Source organism: Podarcis cretensis (assembly GCF_951804945.1).
Source record: "Podarcis cretensis genome assembly, chromosome: 5".
Classification (NCBI taxonomy): domain Eukaryota; kingdom Metazoa; phylum Chordata; class Lepidosauria; order Squamata; family Lacertidae; genus Podarcis; species Podarcis cretensis.
In genome coordinates this window covers 36,631,537-36,655,247 of record NC_137174.1, presented here as the reverse complement: position 1 = coordinate 36,655,247, position 23,711 = coordinate 36,631,537, and the positions used below count along the sequence as shown (strand labels likewise).

General features: G+C 40.5%; 1 protein-coding gene and 2 long non-coding RNA genes across 4 annotated transcripts in view; 2 read left to right on the top strand and 1 right to left on the bottom strand.

The window, feature by feature from the left end:
* Nucleotides 1-344, top strand: part of LOC307216359 — a 119,470-nt gene extending 119,126 nt beyond the window's left edge. The window contains exon 2 of the long non-coding RNA XR_013839060.1: nucleotides 22-344. This is a non-coding gene — a long non-coding RNA (uncharacterized lncRNA). The remainder of the gene's footprint in view (nucleotides 1-21) is intronic.
* Nucleotides 345-1,182: 838 nt separating this feature from the next.
* Nucleotides 1,183-23,711, bottom strand: part of LOC307216339 — a 265,091-nt gene continuing 242,562 nt past the window's right edge. Inside the window, exon 2 of the long non-coding RNA XR_013839039.1 lies at nucleotides 1,183-1,783. This is a non-coding gene — a long non-coding RNA (uncharacterized lncRNA). The remainder of the gene's footprint in view (nucleotides 1,784-23,711) is intronic.
* Nucleotides 6,753-23,711, top strand: part of LOC307216280 (putative lysosomal acid lipase/cholesteryl ester hydrolase) — a 73,435-nt gene continuing 56,476 nt past the window's right edge. The window contains exons 1-5 of one of the 2 annotated variants that reach the window (XM_079976425.1): nucleotides 6,753-6,967; nucleotides 7,596-7,713; nucleotides 19,254-19,452; nucleotides 20,817-20,926; nucleotides 22,943-23,082. In XM_079976425.1, coding sequence (XP_079832551.1) covers nucleotides 6,839-6,967; nucleotides 7,596-7,713; nucleotides 19,254-19,452; nucleotides 20,817-20,926; nucleotides 22,943-23,082 — 696 coding nt within the window. In that variant the 5' untranslated portion in view covers nucleotides 6,753-6,838. The remainder of the gene's footprint in view (nucleotides 6,968-7,595; nucleotides 7,714-19,253; nucleotides 19,453-20,816; nucleotides 20,927-22,942; nucleotides 23,083-23,711) is intronic. The other variant, XM_079976424.1, reaches the window with a different exon arrangement.

The following is a 23,711-nucleotide window of genomic DNA, read 5'->3' as shown; positions in this document are numbered from 1 at the left end:
CCCTAAACGGCCTCGGTCCAGTATACCTGAAGGAGCGTCTCCACCCCCATCGTTCTGCCTGGACGCTGAGGTCCAGCGCCGAGGGCCTTCTGGCGGCTCCCTCATTGCGAGAAGCAAAGCTACAGGGAACCAGGCAGAGGGCCTTCTCGGTAGTGGCGCCCGCCCTGTGGAACGCCCTTCCAGCAGATGTCAAAGCGATAAACAACTACCTGACATTCAGAAGACATCTTAAGGCAGCCCTGTTCAGGGAAGTTTTTAACGTGTGATATTTTACTGTATTTTTGGTTTTTATGGAAGCCGCCCAGAGTGGGCGGGGTATAAATAATAAATTATTATTATTATTATTATTATTATTATTATTATTATTATTATTATTATTATCATTCACTCCACAATATTTAGAATTCTTTCCAGTTTGGCTCTCTTGTTAGAAAATATTTATAAAGTCTAAAAATTCTGCATCCAGTGCTTTAGGCAAATCACAGATTAAACTCAGTTCATCGCCTGGAATGCTTGTTAAAAATAACCATTAGCCAGTATTTTTCTCATACTTAATTTAGTCCCTGCAGATTTTTTCCATGCAGATAAATACCCACACCTGGGGTGGGGGGGAGACGTCCTATTTAACAGCTTGGAGGCCCTTAAGGCAGTTTGCTGTGGGTCTCGATTGCGCTCTGTGTCTGTGCTCAATCTTGGATCTCCCTTGGCTCCCTTGGAAGTTTTGGGAGCTCCTAGAGAGCGTCCTTTGACACTGCTGGACCCTTTGGAACCCAAACTTTTCCTTCAGACTTTTTTGAGGAGGTGCTTTGCCTGAGCACTCTTCCCGCTTCCTCACAGCAATCAGGATGCTCAGAGCGAGCAGTCTGCCTGCAGACCCGGAAGTGCCTTTAATGGAGGCGTCGAGACATAAGAGGATTTCTCATCACAAACGGTAGTCATGGAGAAGGGGGATGACCTGCCCCTAATTTTGCACAGTAATGTATATTGGGATGTATATCTGATCTTCCCAAATATCATGCAGGGTAGAGTGGAGATAAGTTCCTTGCTAACACCTGTGGTATTGTATTGATGATGTGAAAACTATTTTAATGAAATTTTTCTGAAACATGATCTTGGATTGAACTAAATTTTGCTCAGAGAAGTATTGAAATTAATTACCGTGACTAAACTGAATGCCATAACACAGTTAGGAAGACCAGCTCTACATTCAAGTGTTCCAAATCACTCAATCTGCACCATGAAAGCAACCTGGCATGTCACAGTTACTGAAAGACTGAACTGAAAGTTATTGGAAAGAATTTTAGAAATATGCACTGATATCAGTCCCTACTTGTTGGAATGCAGGTTTTGTGCATGTATTAGAATGCTGCCCTCCATGGTAGAACACCTGCTTCACACCTAGGAGGCTCCATGTTCTGCCTGTAGTATCTTCAGGTGGGATCAGGAAAGAGCCCATTGTGAAGCCCTGGAGACCATCTGCCAGTCAGTGCAGAGCAGTGGTGGGGAAGTGGGTGTGATCAGGAGGCTTGGGCCTTATCTTCTCCAACTGTCAAATCACCTGACGTCACAATCATGTGAGGTGATCCAGCTGATTGTCATGGCTTGCAAAGCTCCGTGTGTAGCAATATGCCAATTCCAGCAATTGGCTAATAGTGAGGCTTTCCAAAGAGTGCCAATCTCTGCTAACATCTTTGTTCTAGCAATGTCTGAACCTGTGTACATCTTAGGGCGTTAACTTTATTAGAGTAATATTTTCAAGACTGAAATGTTGTGAATAGTTTTCCTTTACTTGTACTGCAGAACTAACTTATGGGAAGCCACTTTTTGTAACTTCACAGCTCTACATGTTTGCAACTTGTACTTTGTTCTTTAAAGGCATACCTGCACTTGATGAACTATTTGATTTGGATGGTATTGAACTAAGTTTTACAAAGAGTAGAAGTATTGAAATTAATTACCATGACTAAATTGAATGCTACCCACTCTAGATTCAGAGTATCCCAGAACAATAAAGCTGAAATCTGAAAGCAACCTGATGTGTCACACTGACTTAAAAGCTTGCACCTTCAGATGAAACACAATTGGAAATGAGTTTCAATACCTGCATTGATATCCGTTCCTACTTGTTGGACTGCAAGTTCTGAGCATGTATTAGACTACTGTCCTCGGTGGACCTTAGCTCAGTAGTAGAGCACTTGCTTCACCCCAAGGAGGTTCCATGTTCTGCCTGTAGTATCTCCAGGGAGGTGCAGGAAAGAGACACTTTGGAAACCCTGGAGAACTGCTGTCAGTCAGCCTAGAAGGCCGTGAAGGTCCTGTGTGAGTGTCTGGAGGTGGTTGGAGGATGGATGGCAGCTAACAGATTGATGCTGAATCCTGACAAGACACATGTACTGTTTTCGGGGGACATGGGGCGGGCTGGTGTGGAGGACTCCCTGGTCCTGAATGGGGTAACTGTGCCCCTGAAGGACCAGGTGTGTGTTGCGAGGATTTTAAGGTACCAGTGGCCAACTCAAATAGTGTCCAAGGATTGACAGACGCAGCAGTGGAGAAAAAGAAAGTGATGTTTATTGCTGAGCAATAATTGACCCAGTGGAATCCTTTCCAAAAGACTGGGCTCTAGCGCCCAGAGGCTTTATACCTGAGTACATACATCATAGATCATGACATAATCGGATACAATCGCAAACGACAGCCCAAATAAACGAATGACGCACTCAAGCTTTGCTCCCTGATCATGTAAAGAGTTCCCTCCCAACTTCTGCTTTTACAGTCTGAACATGCAGTTCTAACCTTTCCCCCAGATTTATGGCAAGAAACAGAAACTTAAGGCAAAAAGGGAACATCGGCTGTTGTGCTCCTACACGACCATCTGCTATACTGGGACATACTGGGGTTAGCATCGGTTAGCATCATCCTGTTTAGCTGCTCAGGACCCTGTCTGGTACAGGGGGGAAGTGCCAGCACATCAGATTTATTGCTTCCCCCCCTTTTGTTCAGTGAGACATCGAAGAGAACAAGGGAGGGTACTAGGGCAGAGTTCATTTAGGATTTTTCAGCTCTAAGCAATTTGCTATAAGCTAAGCAGAAGCTTTCATGGTTCAAACATGGATTATATAAAATCATCATAGAAATATCTGGTTATATATGAATATATGGATAACTGATAACTGATTATATGGATAACTGATTATATAAAAAGCATAAGGGTAAAATTCCTCCAGGTCCTGCTTCAGTGAAGACTGGGAGTCATTTTGGACTCCCAGCTGTCCATGGAGGCGCAGGTCAATTCTGTGTCCAAGGCAGCTGTCTACTAGCTCCATCCAGTATGCAGGATGAGACCCTACCTGCCCACAGACTGTCTTGCCAGAGTGGTGCATGCTCTGGTTATCTCCCGCTTGGACTACTGCAATGCGCTCTACGTGGGGCTACCTTTGAAGGTGACCCGGAAACTACAACTAATCCAGAATGCGGCAGCTAGACTGGTGACTCGGAGCGGCCACCGAGACCATATAACACTGGTCCTGAAAGTCCTACATTGGCTCTCAGTACGTTTCTGAGCACAAGTCAAAGTGTTGGTGCTGACCTTTAAAGCCCTAAATGGCCTTGGCCCAGTATACCTGAGGGAGCGTCTCCACTCTCATCGTTCAGCCCGGACACTGAGGTCCAGCGCCGAGGGCCTTTTGGTGGTTCCCTCACTGCAAAAAGTGAGGTTACAGGGAACTAGACAGAGGGCCTTCTTGGCAGTGGCATCAGCCCTTTGGATTGCCCTCCCATCAGATGTCAGGGAAATAAACAACTATCTGACTTTTAGAAGACATCTGAAGGCAGCCATGTTCAGGGAAGTTTTTAATGTTTGATGTTTTATTGTATTTTTAATATTCTTTTGGAAGCCACCCAGAGGGGCTGGGAAACCCAGCCAGATGGACAGGGTATTGATAATAATAATAATGATGATAATAATAATAATAATAATAATAATAATAATAATAATTAGAGCAGTGGTGGGAAGTGGATCTGATCCGCAGGCTGGAATCTTATCTCCTCCATCTTTCCATAACCTGATGTCACAATGATGTGAGGTGATCCTTTTTCTGCACATCTGCAATCTTAAGGTATTAACTATATTAGAGTAATGGTCACAAGACTGTAATGGTGTGAATAGGGCTTGTTTGTTTTTTTACTTATTTTTTTTACTTATAACTTATGGGAAGCCACTTTTTGTAACTTCACAAATCTATATATTTGCATCTTGAACTCTGTTCAAATGATTGTACCTGGGGGTTTTTTTCTTGCATTGATGAACTGAAGTGCATTTTTCCAACTGCTGCACAGAGATGAAATTCACAGCTGAAAATGGGGACCATAAAAGTGAGAATTCTTCATAATCCATAAAATAGCATTTAAAAACGGTTTGGTCTGTGGTTTGATTTTAAAATCATTCTAACTTAGCTTATGAAACTCTTCCCTTAAATCTATGCACACTTTTTAATCTCCATTGCAATTCATCTTCTGACCTAGTGAGTAAATCACACCATGCCAAAGGCTTCCCAGTAAGTGTATTAGAGTAGGAGGAGAGGGCATCTTGTGGGTTAGTAACTGTTAAGAAACAGGAAGAAAAGAGTAGGAATAAATGAATTCAAAATGATCTCTTCAAAGAGGCAGTGAAATGGTAAAGGCAATTCAATCCAAGCAAGGGTAAATTGATACACACTGGAGCAAATAAAAAAAAATCTTAAATTTACATATATATGCTCAAGGGATCTGGAGTCAAAGAAGTGATCTTGCATGTCATCTGGTGGAATCTAGTTAAATTACAGCTTCCAAATTTAATTTCTGAAATTGCGATCCCTGGTGGACAGAAAAAGAAATTATTGTTTAAATTTGTTTAAATTTGTGTTTAGTGCTTATAATGGCAGGGAATAAAGGTGTAGTTACACCAGGGGAAAGAAGGCCATCAAGACAAGAGGAGGGGAAGCATGGGAAGGCCAGCTCTATCTTGTGACAGCAGATAGCATCAACTTGCTTAATATAATAGATTGTTTCAGAGAGGTATTTGGAGTTAAGCAGAAACTGGCAACATTGTTAGATTCAAAAGGCAATAGGAACTCCCCAGTCTAGGATCTTTCTAAGTACGGGTTTTGCATATCCTGTTACATTGTGCCTCAAGACAGATGGATGCTCAGAAACCCTTCTCCCAACATGCCGAGCTGGCAATTTTTCTGCCAGTTTCCCACAATACAAGGATGTTGACTTTTCAGGTTTAAATTTTCTGCTGATGAGGGATCTGCTTGTAATGAGTCATTAGGTAGCCTAAACCCTCTGGAATGGGGAAAAAACCACCCCACTAGGCTTTCACTTTCACCTAGAATGGACCATCTCCCTGAATTGCAAACTTCTCTGCTTTCCAAATACACACTGGTACATAAGTTAACTTCCATGCATACAAACATCACATTTTATGCACACCAAACCTTTAACCTGAGCACTTTAAAAGAAAATGTATATCTCAGATGTCAAAGGCCAGGGCAAAAAGACATGTCTTCACCATATGATGGAAACTATACAAGTAAGATGGCAGATGCACTTTTGTGAGGAATAGAAGCTGCCAGGGAGATTGTGCTCTCCTAGGCACTCACCACCCCGAACCTCTGCTACCAAGCCCCATCTGCTGATTTCATTTTCAAGGATCGGTGATATTTCAGATATTCTGGGGCCTAATTCATTCTGTGCTTTAAACACTAATGTGGGCACCTTGAATTGGGCCTAGATCCCTGTACCCATGTATTTTAAAACAGGTTGTATACACAATCTTAGCCAAAAACCTGACTGCTTCCTTTTGTAAAGTTGAGGTTTCTGAATCATCTTCAGGGGCAGCCTATGTAGCACAGATTGAAATAATCCAGGATAATCCCTAAACAATAAGTCTATTCCTTTCAGGAGACTGCAACTCCATCTTGAACAGTCCATCTTCACACTTTCCAGACTGGAGAACTTGGAACACATAGCACTGATGTTCTTTCAGAATTCAGTTTTTTAAAAATTGATCCGCATCCTGCCTGTCACTGTCTCCAAATACTGGCCTAGCACCTCAACGGGTTCTTGGATCCTAATGCCATTAGGATATTGGGAGCGTTATCTACAGCCCCTTTCCTAATGATCCCCAGCATGAAACCCACCATTTCCCCCTTCAAAGCAGCTACACACTGGGTCAACATCTTTAGCAAGCGATCTACTATGACCCCATGATCTCAATCACTGTCAGGACAGACCCCAGGAGCTTATACAGTATATGAAATTAAGATTTCCTGTTTCTTAGCAGTTTCCAATCCACAAGAGGATCTCTTCTCCTACTCCCTGAGTGCTCTGCTTACTTGGGAGACTTTGGTGTGGTTTTTCTGTTTGCTTTTTACTCATCAGGTCAGCAGATGAATTGCGATGGCAAATGAAAAGAGAGCATAGATCCAAGGAAAGAGTTTCGTAAGATTCGTAAAACTGTTGAGTTGGAAGGGACCATGGAGTTCTTCTCGTAAAACCAAGGAATCTTTTTGCTCAAAAGCATGATCCTGAGATTAAGCAGGTTTATCAAGGCTCACTTGCGTGAACTCAGTGGAAATGACTTCTGAGTAGGTTGGAAGTTGAGCAAGGGACAATTCCATCACATCATTACATAAATTTTTTTCTTCTCACCAGGTGGGTATTGCTTGTAATTGTCAAACAATTGCAAGCTATTTAAGGCACCTGTAATTTGTTCCTGTGGAATTTGTTCCAGTGCATCTCATCGACAGTCACTTCAATCTAGCTCTGTGGAGCAGCAGTCATACATCTGTGCTGGAATATGGATTTGTTTCCAGGCAAGTCAAGGATGTGGCTCTTCACATTGGGGGCAGGCCTTGTCCTAGTCCTCCTTACATCAGAAATATTATTTAAAAGAAGAAAAGTAAATCCAGAAGCTACTATGAATATTGTAAGCCATTAACCTTTTCTTTCCTGTCTTCTTACCTCAAGGAATCTTTGGCAATAAGTGATGCTTAATGGTGCTATACTCCATATAACTGAAGTTCATTTTTTTAATGGGCTGCTGGGATTTTAGAGGGCAAGAAAGTATTTATTATTCTTTTATTTTGAATACATACTTTGTCTTGCCAATGAATGATTGCTCAGCATAGCTTACAACATTTTCTTTAAATGAATAAGCAGCCTAAAGTAGTTCCCAGCTTGTGCTTCACTGAACGCCAATGCCCTGTGAACTTCATTTAGTTGCTCCAACAGTGGCAACTTTAGCATCTTGCAGAGTTCATTATAATTGCTCCACTGAAAGAAGAAAAATATTTAAGTGGTACACCAAGACCCTCAGCAACAGAAGGCTCCCTTCATTTCTAATTATGCCAGAGGGAGGCAGGAAATCAATTCTTAGATTTCTTTTGAACTGGCAAACAACTGATTGTGTTTGACACATTCACAATCTTAATACTTTAACTGGCTTTTCACCTATCTGCGTACTCTAGTTACCAATTGTTTTCTGTGAAAATAAGTGTTTAGGCATTTTTTAGCCACTTTATAACCTTCTCAACCAAACTCTCTTGGCCTTGCAGAGCGAAATTATTTCTTTCAGAGGCTATCCCAGTGAGGAATATGAAGTGGTGACAGATGATGGATATATCCTGAGTATTAACAGAATTCCTCATGGGAAAAGAAATCAGTCAAACAAGGGTGAGTTTGTGTTTGGAGTTATAATTTGTGTGTGTGCATATATATAAATGTTCAATAGTGTGGGGAATTTTCATTATAATTATAATATGACAATTTCTTGCTTTGCAAAAGTTTGAGTTATTGCAAGAACACATAGTGAATTTGTTTGGTAATGTGTGACTATTCTTATGATTTCTGAGTGTGTCTTTGTTCTATTTTTCCTATAAATTTGAAAGAGATAGGCCTTATAAATTGATGTAGTCAAGCATATTTTACTTTTTTCCTGAGCTATTAGAGAAATGGAAAAGTATGGTGGCAGGGAGAAAGGAAAGCTAGAGTAAGTGGTTCACAGTCCGTGTTGACTGCAAGTCATGAATTGGTTGTTATATTTTTTTATTTAATTTAGTTTTTTGTGGGAGTTGATTTAGTTTCAGAATAGTAGTAGTAGTAGTAATTATTATTATTATTATTATTACTATTATTATTATTTATTTATACCCCGCCCATCTGGCTGGGCTTCCCCAGCCACTCTGGGTGGCTTCCAAAAAAATATTAAAATACTGTAATACATCAAACATTAAAAGCTTCCCTAAACAGGGCTGCCTTCAGATGTCTTCTAAAAGTCTGGTAGTTGTTGTTCTCTTTGACATCTGGTGGGAGGGCATTCCACAGGGAGGGCGCCACTACCAAGAAGGCCCTCTGCCTGGTTCCCTGTAACTTGGCTTCTCGCAGTGAGGGAACTGCCAGAAGGCCCTCGGTGCTGGACCTCAGTGTCTGGGTAGAACGATGGGGGTGGAGACGCTCCTTCAGATATACTGGACCGAGGCCGTTTAGGGCTTTAAAGGTCAGTACCAACACTTTGAATTGTGCTCGGAAACGTACTGGGAGCCAATGTAGGTCTTTCAATACCTGTGTTATATGGTCTCAGTGGCCCCTCCCAGTCACCAGTCTAGCTGCCGCATTCTGGATTAGTTGTAGTTTCCGGGTCACCTTCAAAGGTAGCCCCACGCATTGCAGTAGTCCAAGTGGGAGATAATCAGAGCATGCACCACTCTGCTGAGGCAGTCCACAGGCAGATAGGGTCTCAGCCTGCGTACCAGATGGAGCTGGTAGACAGCTGCCCTGGATACAGAATTTACCTGTGCCTCCATAGACAGCTGTGAGTCCAAAATGACTCCCAGGCTGCGCCCCTGGTCCTTCGGGGCACAGTTACCCCATTCAGGACCAGGGAATCCTCCACACCTGCCCACCTCCTGTCCCCCCAAAACAGTACTTCTGTCTTGTCAGGATTCAACCTCAAATAGTGTTTTTTATCTGTTAATAGTTGGTATTTTATTCTTGGTTTCCCCCCGTTCCATATGAATCTCGCCTTATCTCTTTCCCATTCTTGAAAACACTTCATCCCTCCCAGTATCGGAATTGTTTGAAATAAAAAGATCATTTTGGGAAGTATATTCATCTTAACTACCGAGATTCTGCCCCATAGAGAGAGTTGTAATCTTGTCCAGTTTTCCATATTTTCTTTATTCTCTTTCTATACTTTGGTGTAGTTATCTTCATAAAGTTTAATACCCTTTGTTGATATCCAGATCCCTAGGTATTTTACCTTGCCTTTAATCGTTAATCCTGTCAGCTGTTGTATTTCTCTCCCCCCTCCATAGTTAGATTTTTAGTTAATATCTTAGTTTTTTGGTAGTTTACCTTCAGACCTGCCACTTTTTCGTATGCTTTAATTACTTCTAGCGCTTCTGGGATACATTCTTTTGGGTCTTGTGTTGTTATTATCAAGTCATCCATGAATACTCTAACTTCATATGATTTTCCCCCCAGTTGTAATTCCTTTTATCTTTTCTAAGATTTTGCAACAAAACTTCCAAAGCTAATATAAATAGGGGTGAAAGGGGGCAACCCTGTCTTGTCCCCTTTGTAATTGGAAATTCTTCAGTCAGGTTTCCATTTATAATTAACCTTGCTTTTTGTTGTTGGTATATCACTTCTATGGCCTTTCCCATTTGCCCTTCTACTCCCAATATTTCTAGTTGCTTTTTCATAAAATGCCAGGAGACATTATCAAATGCTTTTTCTGCATCCAGCAGGAAAGTGCTGCTTTTTTATCAGTTTTAAATTCTAAATAGTCCAAAATATCTACAACATTCCTGGTGTTACTCAATATTTGTCTCCCTGGTAAGAAATCTGCTTGTTTGGGGTCTATTATTTCTTTTAATATATCTTTTAATCTATTTGCAATTATTTCAGCAAAAAGTTTATAGTCACAATTTAGTAAAGTTATTGGTCTGTAGTTGGGGATTAGTTTGAGATCCCCGTCTGCTTTGGGTATTAATGTAACATATGCTTCAGTCCAGGAGTCTGGTATTTTCCCTTTTTCTTTTTTTTCTTTTTTAAGAATAATTTTTTATTAACCAACCAATCACATCAAATCAAATCAATTACATAAATTCCAAATTACACAGCCGAATTTTAAATTTTTGTTGAGGGTACCCATATTTCAAGTTCTGAAGGGATCCAATCAACTTCTTACTTCTTACTGCTCTTTTAATGTCCACAAATCTAACCTTATGATGTTCACAGTACTATCCAGTCCTTTCTTATTATTTTCCACATCTCTTGTTGTTATTTTCATATATTTTTCCTTTCTCTTTGTGACCTCTGATAGTCTCCGCAAGCTGCTTAGAACAGTTTGTAATCCTGCGTGGATATTTTTTTTTTTTATCCAGTAGCCATATCCAGACGTTTTCCATATAACATCACTTCCATACATCAAAACAGTCTTAGCGTCATTAATCTTCACCAATCTGCCTCCTTTCTCAAAACCTCTGAGGAGATTCACTAGGAATGCAGTCTGAAAACAAGTCCATTCTTCCTCCCGGCTATAAATCCTTTGGCAAGATGGCGACTCTGAATTAATTGCTGCGCCATTCCCAAAAGCTCTTATTGCTTCTCGGTCTCCACAAAGCATACTTTTGGTTAAAGTTTATCTCCACACAGACCTTAATCATCCTGCTTGGGTCAGTTCAACCAACGGTTCTAATGAGGAGGGGTTCTTGTAAATCACATAGAAGGAAAGTAAAAAAGGTCCCCCCCCATTCAGCCCCGTTGTTAACATACACCGCCTTTGGTGTATCTTCATCGTAAAATATTCCTGTTTCTCCAGCCCGTCGTCATCTTTTGCAGAGGCCACTTAAATTTGCAGACTTCACTCCCCTTCTTCACTTGAAATACGTGCATTTGCGTCTTTTGTAATTAATTATTCCAAATTGCTGCAACTAGTGCGTGATCAGAGACAGCGTCCAGGAGAGCCGAGGTCCACACGAGGCATTCTGCCTAGGGCCCTCACCCCCTTCTTTCGAATTGGGGGTGATTTATGGGCACAGCAGGCAAGGGCAGTGTTACCCATTTCCTTGGGGCAACAAGGGAGGCTGCCTACTCCCATAACAGCCTCTTAATTACCCTGTGTGGGTCGGAGAGATGGTATTGTCGGCCATCTTCCAATGCGCCCCCTAGTGGCCCCCAGGTATTTTCCCCTTTTCAAAGGTTTGGTTCATTATTTCCTGTAGTGAGGCTAGTAATATTTCTTCTAGCTTTTTGTAATATTCTTTTTTAAAAATTTTAATTATTTTTTATTATAAAATACACACATATTGTGAATATACAAGCATACAAACATACATTTCACACAATCCTTAAATATATACAAACATACCTACATTCAGCCCCACAGATAATTCCTTTTCCTATCACCATCCACCACCCCTCATCCCACCTTTGTGTTAGACTTCCAATCTATTCAATTGCAATTTCTTTCCACTTCTATTACTTTCTTTCACACACCTTTAACCTAATTTCATGCTTTTTTCAGTATTCACTAACCTCTCTTTCACTCTTTCACTATTTTGTCTTCGTCACTACTTCCTTCTTCCTCCTTCTTGGTGATTACTCAGCGTCTTCAGACCCTCGATCTTATCTGTTAAATTGCCCTCCTTTCCCCCACAGCGTTCCTTTTTTAAAAATTTTTAAAAATATTTTCCAACATACATTTATAGTATCCAATCCAAATTTATCACATATTTTCTCTTTTAGACTTCCTTCAACCTCTCTGACAATCATCCATTATTCAAATTTTAAAATACGCATTTCCTAATTTTATATTGCATTTTATAAACCTTCACACACTTAGTTTTCATCAGTACCTCTATCATTTACAGAACTTCTTGAAATCCCACTAGCGTTATTTGCTCATCTTATACACATTTCAGATAGTCTGAAAATTTTCCCCAGTCTTCAATGAACTTTTGATCTCATATATATCTGATCTTTCCTGTTAGTTTGTCCAGTTCAGCATACTCCATCAGTTTCATTCTCCATTCTTCGAGCGTCGGCAGTTGTTCCTGTTTCCATTTTTGGGCCAATAATATTCTCGCTGCTGTTACTGCATATTGGAAAAGTTTACAGTCCATTCTATTTATTTCATTTCCTACTATTCCTAGAAGAAAAGCCTCTGGTTTCTTAACAAACGTATATTTCAACATCTTTTTCATCTCATTATATATCATTTCCCAGAAGCCCTTCACCTTCTTACAATCCCACCACATATGATAAAATGTTCCTTCTTTTTCTTTACATTTCCAACACTTATTACATGTTTTATACTTTTTTGCCAGTTTCACAGGTGTGATGTACCATCTATAAATCATTTTCATAACATTTTCCTTTAACGCAGTACATGCCGTAAATTTTATATTTTCATTCCACAGTTTTATCCAATCATTAAACTGTATATTATAACCCAAATCTCTGGCCCAGTGTATCATAACTGATTTAACTTCCTCGTCTTTTGTATACCATTCTAGCAAGATTTTATACATCTTGGACAAAATTTTATTTTCAATGTTTATTATTTCTATTTGAAATTTCGATTCTTTTACTTCATAACCCCTTTCTTTTAAGTCCTTTTTAAACATTTCATTAACCTGATAATAATGCAACCAATCATACACATACTCTTTCACTCCTTCATAGGATTTCATTTTCCATTTCCCCCCTTCCTTTATAATCAATTCTTTATATGTAATCCAGTTCCCCCTCATATTGACTTTCTAAAGACTCATAACTTCTAACGGAGATAGCCAGTGGGGAGTTCTTCATTCTAATAAACTTCTATATCTCTCCTATATTTCTATGAGAGATCTTCTAAAGATGTGGTTTTCGAAGCCGCCTCTTTCTTTCGCATCCGTTAATAACTTATACACAATTCTTGGCTTCTTTCCCTGCCAGATATATCTTGAAATTGCTCTTTGCCACTCTTTAAATATCGCTGTCCCCTTAATTATTGGAATTGTCTGAAATAAGAATAACATCTTTGGCAGCACACTCATCTTAATCGTTGAAATTTTCCCCCAAAAGGATAACTTCATTCGGCCCCACACCTCTAGATCTTTCTTTATTCCCTTCCACACTGGCACATAATTATTCTGAAACAAATCAATACTCTTGGGGGTTAACCAGATTCCCAGGTATTTAACTTTTTTCACTACTTCTATCCGTTTGTTGTTGCATTGTTTCTATCATACCTTGATCCATATTTTTTGCTAACATTTTAGTTTTTTTCTTATTCAATATAAACCCTGCCACTTGACCAAATTGTTCAACTTCCTCCAAAACAACTTTTGAACTTTCCGGTGGTTCTTCCACTGTTATTACCAGATCATCAGCAAAGGCTTTTACTTTATATTCATTATGGCCTACTGACACACCTTTTATTGCTTCATTTCTCCTTATTGAATTTAAGAAAATCTCCAGAACCATTATGAATAACATAATGGTGAAAGAGGACATCCTTGTCTCGTACCTTTTGATATTTTTAATTCTTCCGTAGTCATATTGTTTACAATCAGCTTAGCTCTTTGTTCAGTGTATATCGCTTTTATTCCATTAAAAAATTCATTTCCCACCTCCATGTGTTCTAAATTTTTTAACATAAAGTCCCAAGATATATTATCAAAGGCGTTTTCTGCATCCACAAATATTAACACTGCTTGTTTCTCATTCCTGGCTGTCAGATATTCTAACAGATTGACTATATTCCTTATATTATCCTTCATCTGTCTGCCAGGAAGGAAACCCGCTTGATCTTTATGTATAACTTCTTGTAACACCTTTTTCAACCTCTTTGCTAAGATACTTGGTGTGATGGCCTGGGAATCCGATTCAGAGGCTGAACTGGAGGAATCCCAGCCTGCACAGGAGTCCCCCCACCTCCAGGGTCGGCTGAACTGGGGCAGGGCCTTGATTCTGAAGCGCCTGCACCTGTGCCGGATCCTCAGGAGCAGGCACCAGGTGAATCCACTCTGGCTCCGGAGGTGGTTGAGGACTCAGTGCCTACAGGTGAGTCTCCCCCTGGGCCCAGTAACCCTTCAGCCTCTCCTGAACTGCAGAGGCTCAGGGCAGAGAGGCGAAGGGAACTGGTTTCTCCCAGGAGGAGTGCTCGCCTTAAGGCCAGGAGAGGTGGGTCTCCTGGGGGCCGGGACTGCCCCTGGCCTCAGAGAAGATAAAGGCCAGTCAGCCCGGTCCCAGGTTGTGGGAGCAACATTGTTGAAGAGCTGTTTTGGCCAGCATCCAGTCCTGTTCCCCCAGAGTTCCTGTCCTTGCCCGGCTTCTTGCTGTGGACCCCGCTTCGCCCATGGAGGACTGTCTGCCGACCCTCAACTCAGGTCCTGGACCTCGCCCCATGGTAACCTCCCCCCTGGACTAGCACACTTGCAAAGATTTTATAGTCCGTATTTAACAATGAAATAGGCCTATAATTTTTAACTTGAGTCAAATCCAAGTCTTGTTTTGGAATAAGTGTAATAAAAGCTTCTTTCCACATCTCTGGCATTTCTCTGTCCTTAAGAATATTATTCATAACTTCTCTCAATGGTGTAGACAGGATGTGTCTCATTTCCTTATAATAACTTGCTGTAAATCCATCTGGTCCTGGAGCTTTCCCTTTTTTCAACTCTTTTATGACTTATTTAACCTCTTCCATTTCTATAGGGGCATTCAGCCTTTCTTTCTTTTCTGTCGGGATCTTCTGCACCTTTTTTTCTTTTAAGAATCTTTCTATTTTCCTCATATTATTTTTCTCTTTGTTATTGTATAAATGACTGTAAAAGTCCAAGAATCCTTTCCTAATACCCTTGGCATTGACTATCTCTTCACCTTCCATGATGATTTTATTTATTGTATTCTGCTTCTTTCTTTTCTTAATTTGCCACGCCAGCCATTTTCCTGATTTGTTTGCAAACTCAAAGTTTCTTTGTCGCAGCTTTTTTATATTCCATTCCACCTCTTTGTTTATTATCATCGCAAATTGTGTTTGCAGAGCTTTTATGGTCTGTTTTATTTTTAAATTATCTGCTTTCTTGATTAATTTTTGTTCATTGTGCATTATTTGTTTTAAGATTTCCTTCTTGCCCTTTTCTCTGCTTTTATTTTTAATTGAGTTCTGTTGTATAAAAAATCCTCTCATCACCGCCTTGCTGGCGTCCCACACTACATTCATTTTTGTACCCTTATTACAATTGTTCAAAAAGTACTCCACCAACTTCTTTCGTGCTTCCTCTAAATTTTTTTGATCATCTAGAAGGTAATCGTTAATTTGCCACCTGAAAGTTCTTTCTTCATAACCTCTTATTTCACATTCGATTGGATTGTGATCTGAAATTACTCTTGGTTGAATTTCAGCTTTTATGATTCTTGGAGTCAATTTGTTAGATACCCATATCTGATCGATTCTCGACATTGACTGATTTGATTCCGAATGGAACGTAAACTGTTTGTCAAGTGGATGTCTTAGTCTCCATATATCTATTAAATTACAGTTCTTTATCATTGAGAAAAAGGTTTTTGGTAGTTTTCCCTCTTTACTCAACCCTGATGCTCTCAATCTGTCCATATCCATTGACACTACTCCATTCATATCTCCCATTATTATAATTCTTTGGTCCATATAATCAAACAGTTTTCCTTCCAAATTTTTGTAAAAATCAGTCTTATTTCCATTTGGTGCATAGATCTCGACAATTATTATTTTTTCGCCTTGCCACTTGATCTGGACTGCAATTATTCTTCCTTCCTCATCTTTAAAGATTTGCTGAGTTTCAATTTTGTTTCTTATGTACAATACAACCCCTCTCTTTTTGTTTTTATCTGACGATATAAATTCATTTCCTAATCTTTTATTGATCAAAACTCTTTTATGTCTTCTTGCCACATGTGTTTCTTGTAAACATATAATGTCCAAATTTCCCTTTTTAAAATATTGTCCAATTTTATTTCATTTTTTCCTATCATGCATCCCATTAATGTTCCAATTCCATAATTTCAGCGCCATTTTGACATCCTAATTAAATAAATTTTATTTAAATTTTATAATCTTTCTTCTTCTTCTTCTTCTTCTTCTTCTTCTTCTTCTTCTTCTTCTTCTGTATTTCTTCCGTCCCCCACAGCGTTCCTTATTCCTTTGTCTTTATCTTTCCTACAAGGACCTTCAATTTCAAAGCGGCTGCTTTACTCTACCCAGCTCCAATAACAGGCAATAACAATAACAGGCAGCCTGCACCGCTTTGCACTTTCTAGTAAGTCCGTTTCAGATAGTGTGCTTTTCAAATAGTTTAATTGCAATCTGAGTGATTTCTTTACACTCTCTCTATATTTTTTTTCTGTTCTTCTGTCTTCCCTTTACTTTCATGGTAGCATTATTTCCCCTCTGCTATTTTTACTCTTTATTTTGTTTTGGGTTTACTCACTCCGCGAGGGGTTTCCCCCCCCTGAGTTCCTTTCTTCTTCTTCTTATCTTATTTCCTTGTAGGTTTTATTGCTGCTGCTACCACTTTACATTTATTTTAATATAGAAATAGAGATTTTACCATCTTGTCGTTGCTTTAGTGATGTGAGGCTTTTCACCGGTCTGTTTGATGTTCTTCTTTGTGCCTGGATTGCCCCCTCAGCCGTTTTTCTTTTGGTGAGCGGTGCCGGGACTCCAAAGAGACACTGCCGAAGTTCCTTTGGCTTGAGCTTCCTTCCAAGCCTTTTCAGGGGTCGTTTAGCCAAACGTTGCCCCTCACAGTACCAGTGTACGCCTCGACTTGCTTACTGCAATTGGAGCTCACATTGTTGCAGCTGTGGTAAAAGCAGAAGTTTTCTAGCGAAAATTTCTGACTCTTCTACTGTTTCGAATTTCCTTCTTTTCCCTTTAAAATTAAAGGAAAGTCCTTCAGGAAATTCCCATTTATAAAATATTGATATTTTATAAAATAGTGGTATTTGTCTCTTTTTCTTAGTAAACATAGTGGGACTTCTTTCATTATTATGATCTCTTCTCCTTCAGTTCTGAATTTCTTTTTCCTTCTTGTTTGTAGGATCTTGTATAAAGGGTAATCTCCTGGCAGACTTAGACTGAGCCTTGTAGTATATAAAGCTAATTGACAATTTAAATAGAAATATGATAAAAAAATAAAAGAAATAAGTAACTGTGCGGTAAAAGTGTATTTAACAGATAATGTACAATGAGAATGTTTGGAAGTCTTTGTAAAACCTCAACTACCTTTTCTTCTTCTTTTTTTTTCAATTTCTTTCTTTTTTCTTTTTTCATAAATTGTAGTGTCATGTGTATTGTGAGGTATACAATGTATCTTTGCTTCAGTTGCTATCATTTTCTTTTTTGTTACAAACAAAAACAGAGTGTTGTATAAATGTTGTATAAATGTATATTTTTTAAAATAAAAAAATAAAAACTGAAACGACTTAAAAGTTAAATTCAATTAAATAGACATTTGGTGCTTCTATGGCAGGTTGCTGGAATGGTTCAGTATTGACTGTTTTTTTTTAAAAAAATAATTTTTATTAACTGGCCAATCACATCAAATTAAATCACATCATATAAATTCCGAATTACAAAGCCAAATTTTTAAATTTTGTTGGGGGAACCCATACTTCAAGATCCAAAGGGGAATTCAGATCATCTTCTTATTACTGCGTTAATGTCCAAATCAGTCCCAATCAGTCCAAACAAAGTTCATAATTCTATCCAGTCTTATCTTGGTGTTGCCACATCATATCTTGTTCGTATAATTTCTCTTTTTCCTTTACGATCTCTTCTGTTAGTCTCCTTAAGCCGATAGCAAGTGTAATAATCCTGTGTGGATTTCCCGTTCCTCCACTAAGTCCAGATGGTTTCCATATATCTTCTTCGTAGATAACATCACTCTTTCCATCGTAAATTTTGGCACTTGTCGCTCTTAAGTCCCACCAAGGAGTTGATTCACGATATGTAAACAACTCTATTTCTCTCTTTCTCCTCCCAGACCCAAGAGCTCCCACAATGCCTCACAAAATGGTGACGGCATTTTTTTTCTGAGTGCGACACTCCAAAACTCTTAGCTTTCCAGCTTCATCTTGAAACATTGCTTTGGATCGAAAGTTTATCTCCACACAGCCTTAAATCCACAGCTTAAGTCCTTAATTTCTGACTCATTAGGGGAGGGGGATTCTTGTTAAATCACATAAAGAGGTAGAGGCAGGTTTTTCCCCCCCTCCCCCCTCAGTCATTTGTCATACCGTATCTTGACGTTCTTCTCGTATTTTATTGTTGTCTTGTTATCAGAGATCTCTTCTGTCAGCAGTATTTACTCCCCTTTTTCTTTGATGTATGTGCAATTAATCACGTCCAAATTGTTTCTTTTAAAGATCATTGCAACCAGCGGCGCGAATCGGGGACGGCGTCGAGGAGTGCCGAAAATCCCACAGGAGGGCTTTGTGCCTAGTGCCTCCACCCCCACAAATTTGGGGGTGGTATAGGGCACAGCAGGCAAGGGCTGTCCCCCCCCCATAATCCTGGGGGGGTTAAGGAGGCTAATTACCCCCATCATAGCCTCCAAATTACCTCGTGTGGGTCGGAGAGATGTTATTGTCAGCCATCTTCCGATGCGCCACCTAGTGGCCCCCGGTTCAGTATTGACTGTTACGTCTTTTACAAATAAGTAAAAACAATAAAACATTTCTTTGGAGGGAGGGACCTCTAATTTTTCATATAGCATTCAGGAGTGATTTATTCCAGACATGTGAAATTGCTGGCCATGCATGCTCTGTGCCCCAAGTTTATAGTGGATGATATGCAGTAGCTTCCAGTGAAATGGCACGTGTGGGGTACCATTGCTCTCCTGAGTTCCCAAAACTTCACTTCACTGGAGCTCATTGAGAGGAAGAGGGGAGGTGCAGGGTTGGGGGGGCTTGTCTTGGTATGGCATGCAGAGATGGGAGAATTGGATTGGCTGTGCCAATATGCACTGCTTCCTTCCCTCTCCCTCTCCGTAAGCACCAGAAACCCAGTTTGTTGGGAAGCCACGAGAGCAACAGTGACTTACCTGCACCACCTCACTGGCTGCTACTTGTAATATTGAATGACAACAATGCCATTCAAGGTTCTGATGGATCACTGTCTTGTTTGGAAAAAGACACAGAAGTTACTTCTTATGACTATACTTAAAACACTTCTGTTTCAGATCCAAAGCACGTAGTGTTTCTGCAACATGGCATGTTTTGCTCTGGCAGTAACTGGGTGGCAAATCTGGACAACAACAGCCTGGGCTTTGTACTGGCTGATGCTGGCTATGATGTTTGGCTAGGAAACAGTAGAGGGAACACCTGGTCCATGAAACACATCAACTATACTGTGGAGCAAGAAGAATTCTGGCGATTCAGGTAGAGGGAGCTTTCTAAACTTCATTATGTGTTTCTGGTTCCTAGTCTTCTGTTTTGGATGATTAATCTGCCAAGCTCTTTCTCTTCTGTTTGAACATTGAACAGTGCCCTGATAATGCAAAATATGAAGGAGTAGAAATGTGTGTGTGTATACACACACACACTTCCAAATATACTATATAATTGGTAGTTGTTTCTTTAAACAAATCACATATATTATTCATTTGGAGAATTACATGCTTTGATCAAGAATGGAAGTTGGCAGGATTCCCAAAAGATGTGCTGTATGAAGAGCTGGCTTCAGGCACCAGGCCCATTGGAAGACCAACTCTGTGTTACAAAGTTGTCTGCAAATCTGGCATGAAGGCTGGCGATGCTAACACTGCTGTGTGGGAATCCCTTGCAGATGGCTGTAGTGCCTGGAGACAGTCATTCAGGTCATACATCCACAGCAGAGGAGGAGAGCAGAAAGAAGGAGCACCATGGTGCGCTTGCAACAACACATCCAGATGCCTTCATTTGCCCCAGCTGCCACAATATATCTGTATCGGATTCTACAGCCACATCCTAACTCTTTAATGGCTTGACTTCACCCCACAACTCACACCCTTCCATTATCTCCTGACACAGACGGTTGCCAACAACAATATGACCCACACCGTTGGGGTAACTCAAGCACCAAAGGATGAAATATGGTCTTGGGTGAACTCCACAGATATTAGTAGATTAGCTGCACTTTAGGTGTAATTAGATTGGGTGTGGACGAACCCACTGTGGGTCCTGCGAATTCCCAGTACAGTTACTGGGCCAGAATTTGAAGCTCCTCAGACCTGGGGGGAGGGGAAGCAGAGCCATTGGCTGCCCACAGGAAAAACATTTTTCCTCCTGAAACTCCCATTTTTTTTAAAAAAAGATTTTTTCCCCCTCTTTTTTCTTCCTGTATTAGAGTTGTGCTATATGTTTTTTCATGAAGAAAAGTGTCAACAACAGATGGACTCATTTCCCTCTTCTAATCTGTTTGTGTTGCATTTTTATACTGCCTAGCTGGCACTCTGATGGCAGCCCCTATTCTGTGCAGGGGTGTTCTGCAGGTTTGCCTTATTTGGCTCTCTAGGTGCTGATATTTGCTCTTAACTATGTAGTGAGCTTTTTTAGTTTGCATTGAACAACTCATAATGTGGCACAGACTAATAGTGAGCAGTGCCAGTGGAAATTTCTAAGGAGGATGAGTTATTGCTTAATCATAATTACTATGTTTCATAATGTTTATAGAAGTAGTCAGGAGAACATTGGCTTCCACAATGTAGATCTCACTGCATATTCAAGTCTGTAAAACATAGTCTGTTATTTTTTTCCCTTTGCAGTCAAGATGAAATGGCTAAATTTGACCTTCCAGCTTTCATAAATTTTATCCTTAACAAAACCGGGCAGGAGAAATTATTTTATATTGGTCATTCCCAGGGCACCACAATGGGTAGGTTAGAAGGCTTCTTAAACGCACATAGGCCATTCTAATAGCAACATGTTTATTTGTATGGTTGGTGTTGTATATTAATTTCAATACAGATCTTGTTTATGGTAGAGATTTCACTTGGAGACCATGGAGACCTATGGAGAAGCATTGTAAATAACAATCTCTGTGTAGGTTTCCTACATTTTCCTACTTAGTAATGTTTCCCATAAAAGTAATGTTTCATAGCTGCTATGGATTGACAAAAAGTGGTGTGTGGAGTATAATAATCCCAGCTATGCCTAATAAAGGATGTTATTATTATTATTATTATTATTATTATTATTATTATTATCCCTACACACCTTGCTAACTGTGTATTTGTTTGCTTTGGTTTCCTTGAGCTGACAAACTGTTGTTCAATGTCATTGAAATCCTGGATTTCAAGCGAGGATCAACAGGTTTGTACTTGCAATTTAAATAAACGTTTCCCAGTCTGGATATAACAAGAAGCTGTAGTCTAGCAACCCCTGGAAGTATTGCATTAAGGCCTACAAGAGAAAGGGATATGAGTGTGGGCTCAATACTCTTGCCATAGTTTATTTTGGACTGAAGTGTGTGACCATAATATCTGGTTACCTGGGGCTCTAGGTGGGTAGCTTTTGCCACATGGCACAGTTGTGGGTGGGTCCATGGAGGGTCCAGGATGACCACCTGGTGCCACTCCCTGTGGCATTAATAATAATAATAATAATAATAATAATAATAATAATAATAATTTATTATTCATACCCCGCCCATCTGGCTGAGTTTCCCCAGCCACACTGGGTGGCTCCCAATCAAGTGTTAAAAACAGTACAGCGTTAAATATTAAAAACTTCCCTGAATAGGGCTGCCTTCAGATGTCTTTTAAAGATAGAATAGCTGCTTATTTCCTTCACATCTGAAGGGAGGGTGTTCCACAGGGTGAGCGCCACTACCGAGAAGGCCCTCTGTCTGGTTCCCTGTAACCTCACTTCTTTCAATGAGGGAACCGCCAGAAAGCCCTCGGTGCTGGACCTCAGTGTCCGGGCTGAACGATGGGGGTGGAGATGCTCCTTCAGGTATACAGGACCGAGACCATTTAGGGCTTTAAAGGTCAGCACCAACACTTTGAATTGTGCTTGGAAACGTACTGGGAGCAACCAGGTGTGGGTGGGCAACACCCCAAGGCCTATCAGGGCAGGGGCTTTGAGGCTGTGCTCAGCCCACCCCTGGGCTATTTAAGGGGGCAGCCAGGTGCAGGCTGCCTGCTTGACTGACCGTTGTGATTTCCCACCCACCCATTGGGCTACATTTTTAGTTTCAGGGGCACCCTGTTAGGGGGGTTTCTCTGGGAGTTCACAGGGGGACTGATGGGCCAATACACTTCTCCCAAGTTGTGGAACCCAATCCATGTCAGGGGTGACTCCCCAGGCCAAAGTCTACCCGACCAGGTTCCTGTCAGATAGCAGGTGTGCTGCCTTTATGCTGGATACATGCCCAGTGCTTTGGTCATACCTACTCTTTCCTGTAATCAATAATGTAGTGGTTTAATTCAACCCAATACCAGCCTCAGTGTCCATTCTTTAGGCTGCCCCTGCACTTGTCATACCCATCATGTGTCTGCGATGGCAAATACTTCTTCACAAGCCTTACAATACGCAATACAGTGGTACCTCGGGTTACATACGCTTCAGGTTACAGATGCTTCAGGTTACAGACTCTGCTAACCCAGAAATATTACCTCAGGTTAAGAACTTTGCTTCAGGATGAGAACAGAAATCGTGTGGCAGCAGCAGAAGGCCGCATTAGCTAAAGTGGTGCTTCAGGTTAAGAACAGTTTCAGGTTAAGAATGCACCTCCGGAACAAATTAAGTACGTAACCAGAGGTACCACTGTGTAAAAGCAATAATGTTGTGAGAAAAATGGGCTAATCATTTGTTTTGGGATTTTGATCAAGACTGCATTGGTTGCCATATTCATTTCTCTTCTATTTCTATTTCCCATTCTGTTTCTTAGCATTCATTGCATTTTCAATCATGCCACAGCTCGCCCAGAAGATAAAAATGGTCTTTGGATTGGCACCACAAGTCACCGTGAAAGATTTCCCCAACTCAGCATTGACAATGTTCCTTGGGTTATCTGAACACAAGCTCAAAGTATGCATTTTGGTCAAAATACTTCTTTAAACTACAGTGTGCAAATATCTTTGGCTGTAGCTAAGAACTTGGGAATATACCCATCATTTGACCTGAGGCCATTTGTCATTCTTTTAGACACCTAAGCTGCTCAATCTGGCCAGTGCTGCAGAGTGTTGCTTTAGCTACTCTATACCTAGGACTATTCTTGAGTAAAAAAAAAAGGGAGGGTATGCCTGTCTTTTTATCTTGCTGTGTCATGGGTGCCAGCACAAAATGTCTGACGTGGGCAGTAAAAAGAGGTGCCAGTGTGAGGACGATCCTCATACCTTTGTTTGTATCAAGTGCCCATATTAAAGGGTTTGGTACAGGTAACTCCCCATTATGTGTTCTATTTGCGCCCAACCGTGCGTACAAGCGGGGCCAGCAAATTAATCCTGCAAATGGGAAACACCCTGGAGAGTTCTCCTGGCTTTAGGAAGGGTCTCCTCACAAGCAGAAGGCCTCCCCACCTAACAGCTGAAATGTGGGGTGGCTCAGTAGCAGCCACTTCCCCACCCATTTTCCTACTTAGTAATGTTTCCCATACAAGTAATGTTTCAACTGTGAGCTGGAGGAACAGCAGAGCTTGCATCATTGACAGGGCGAGG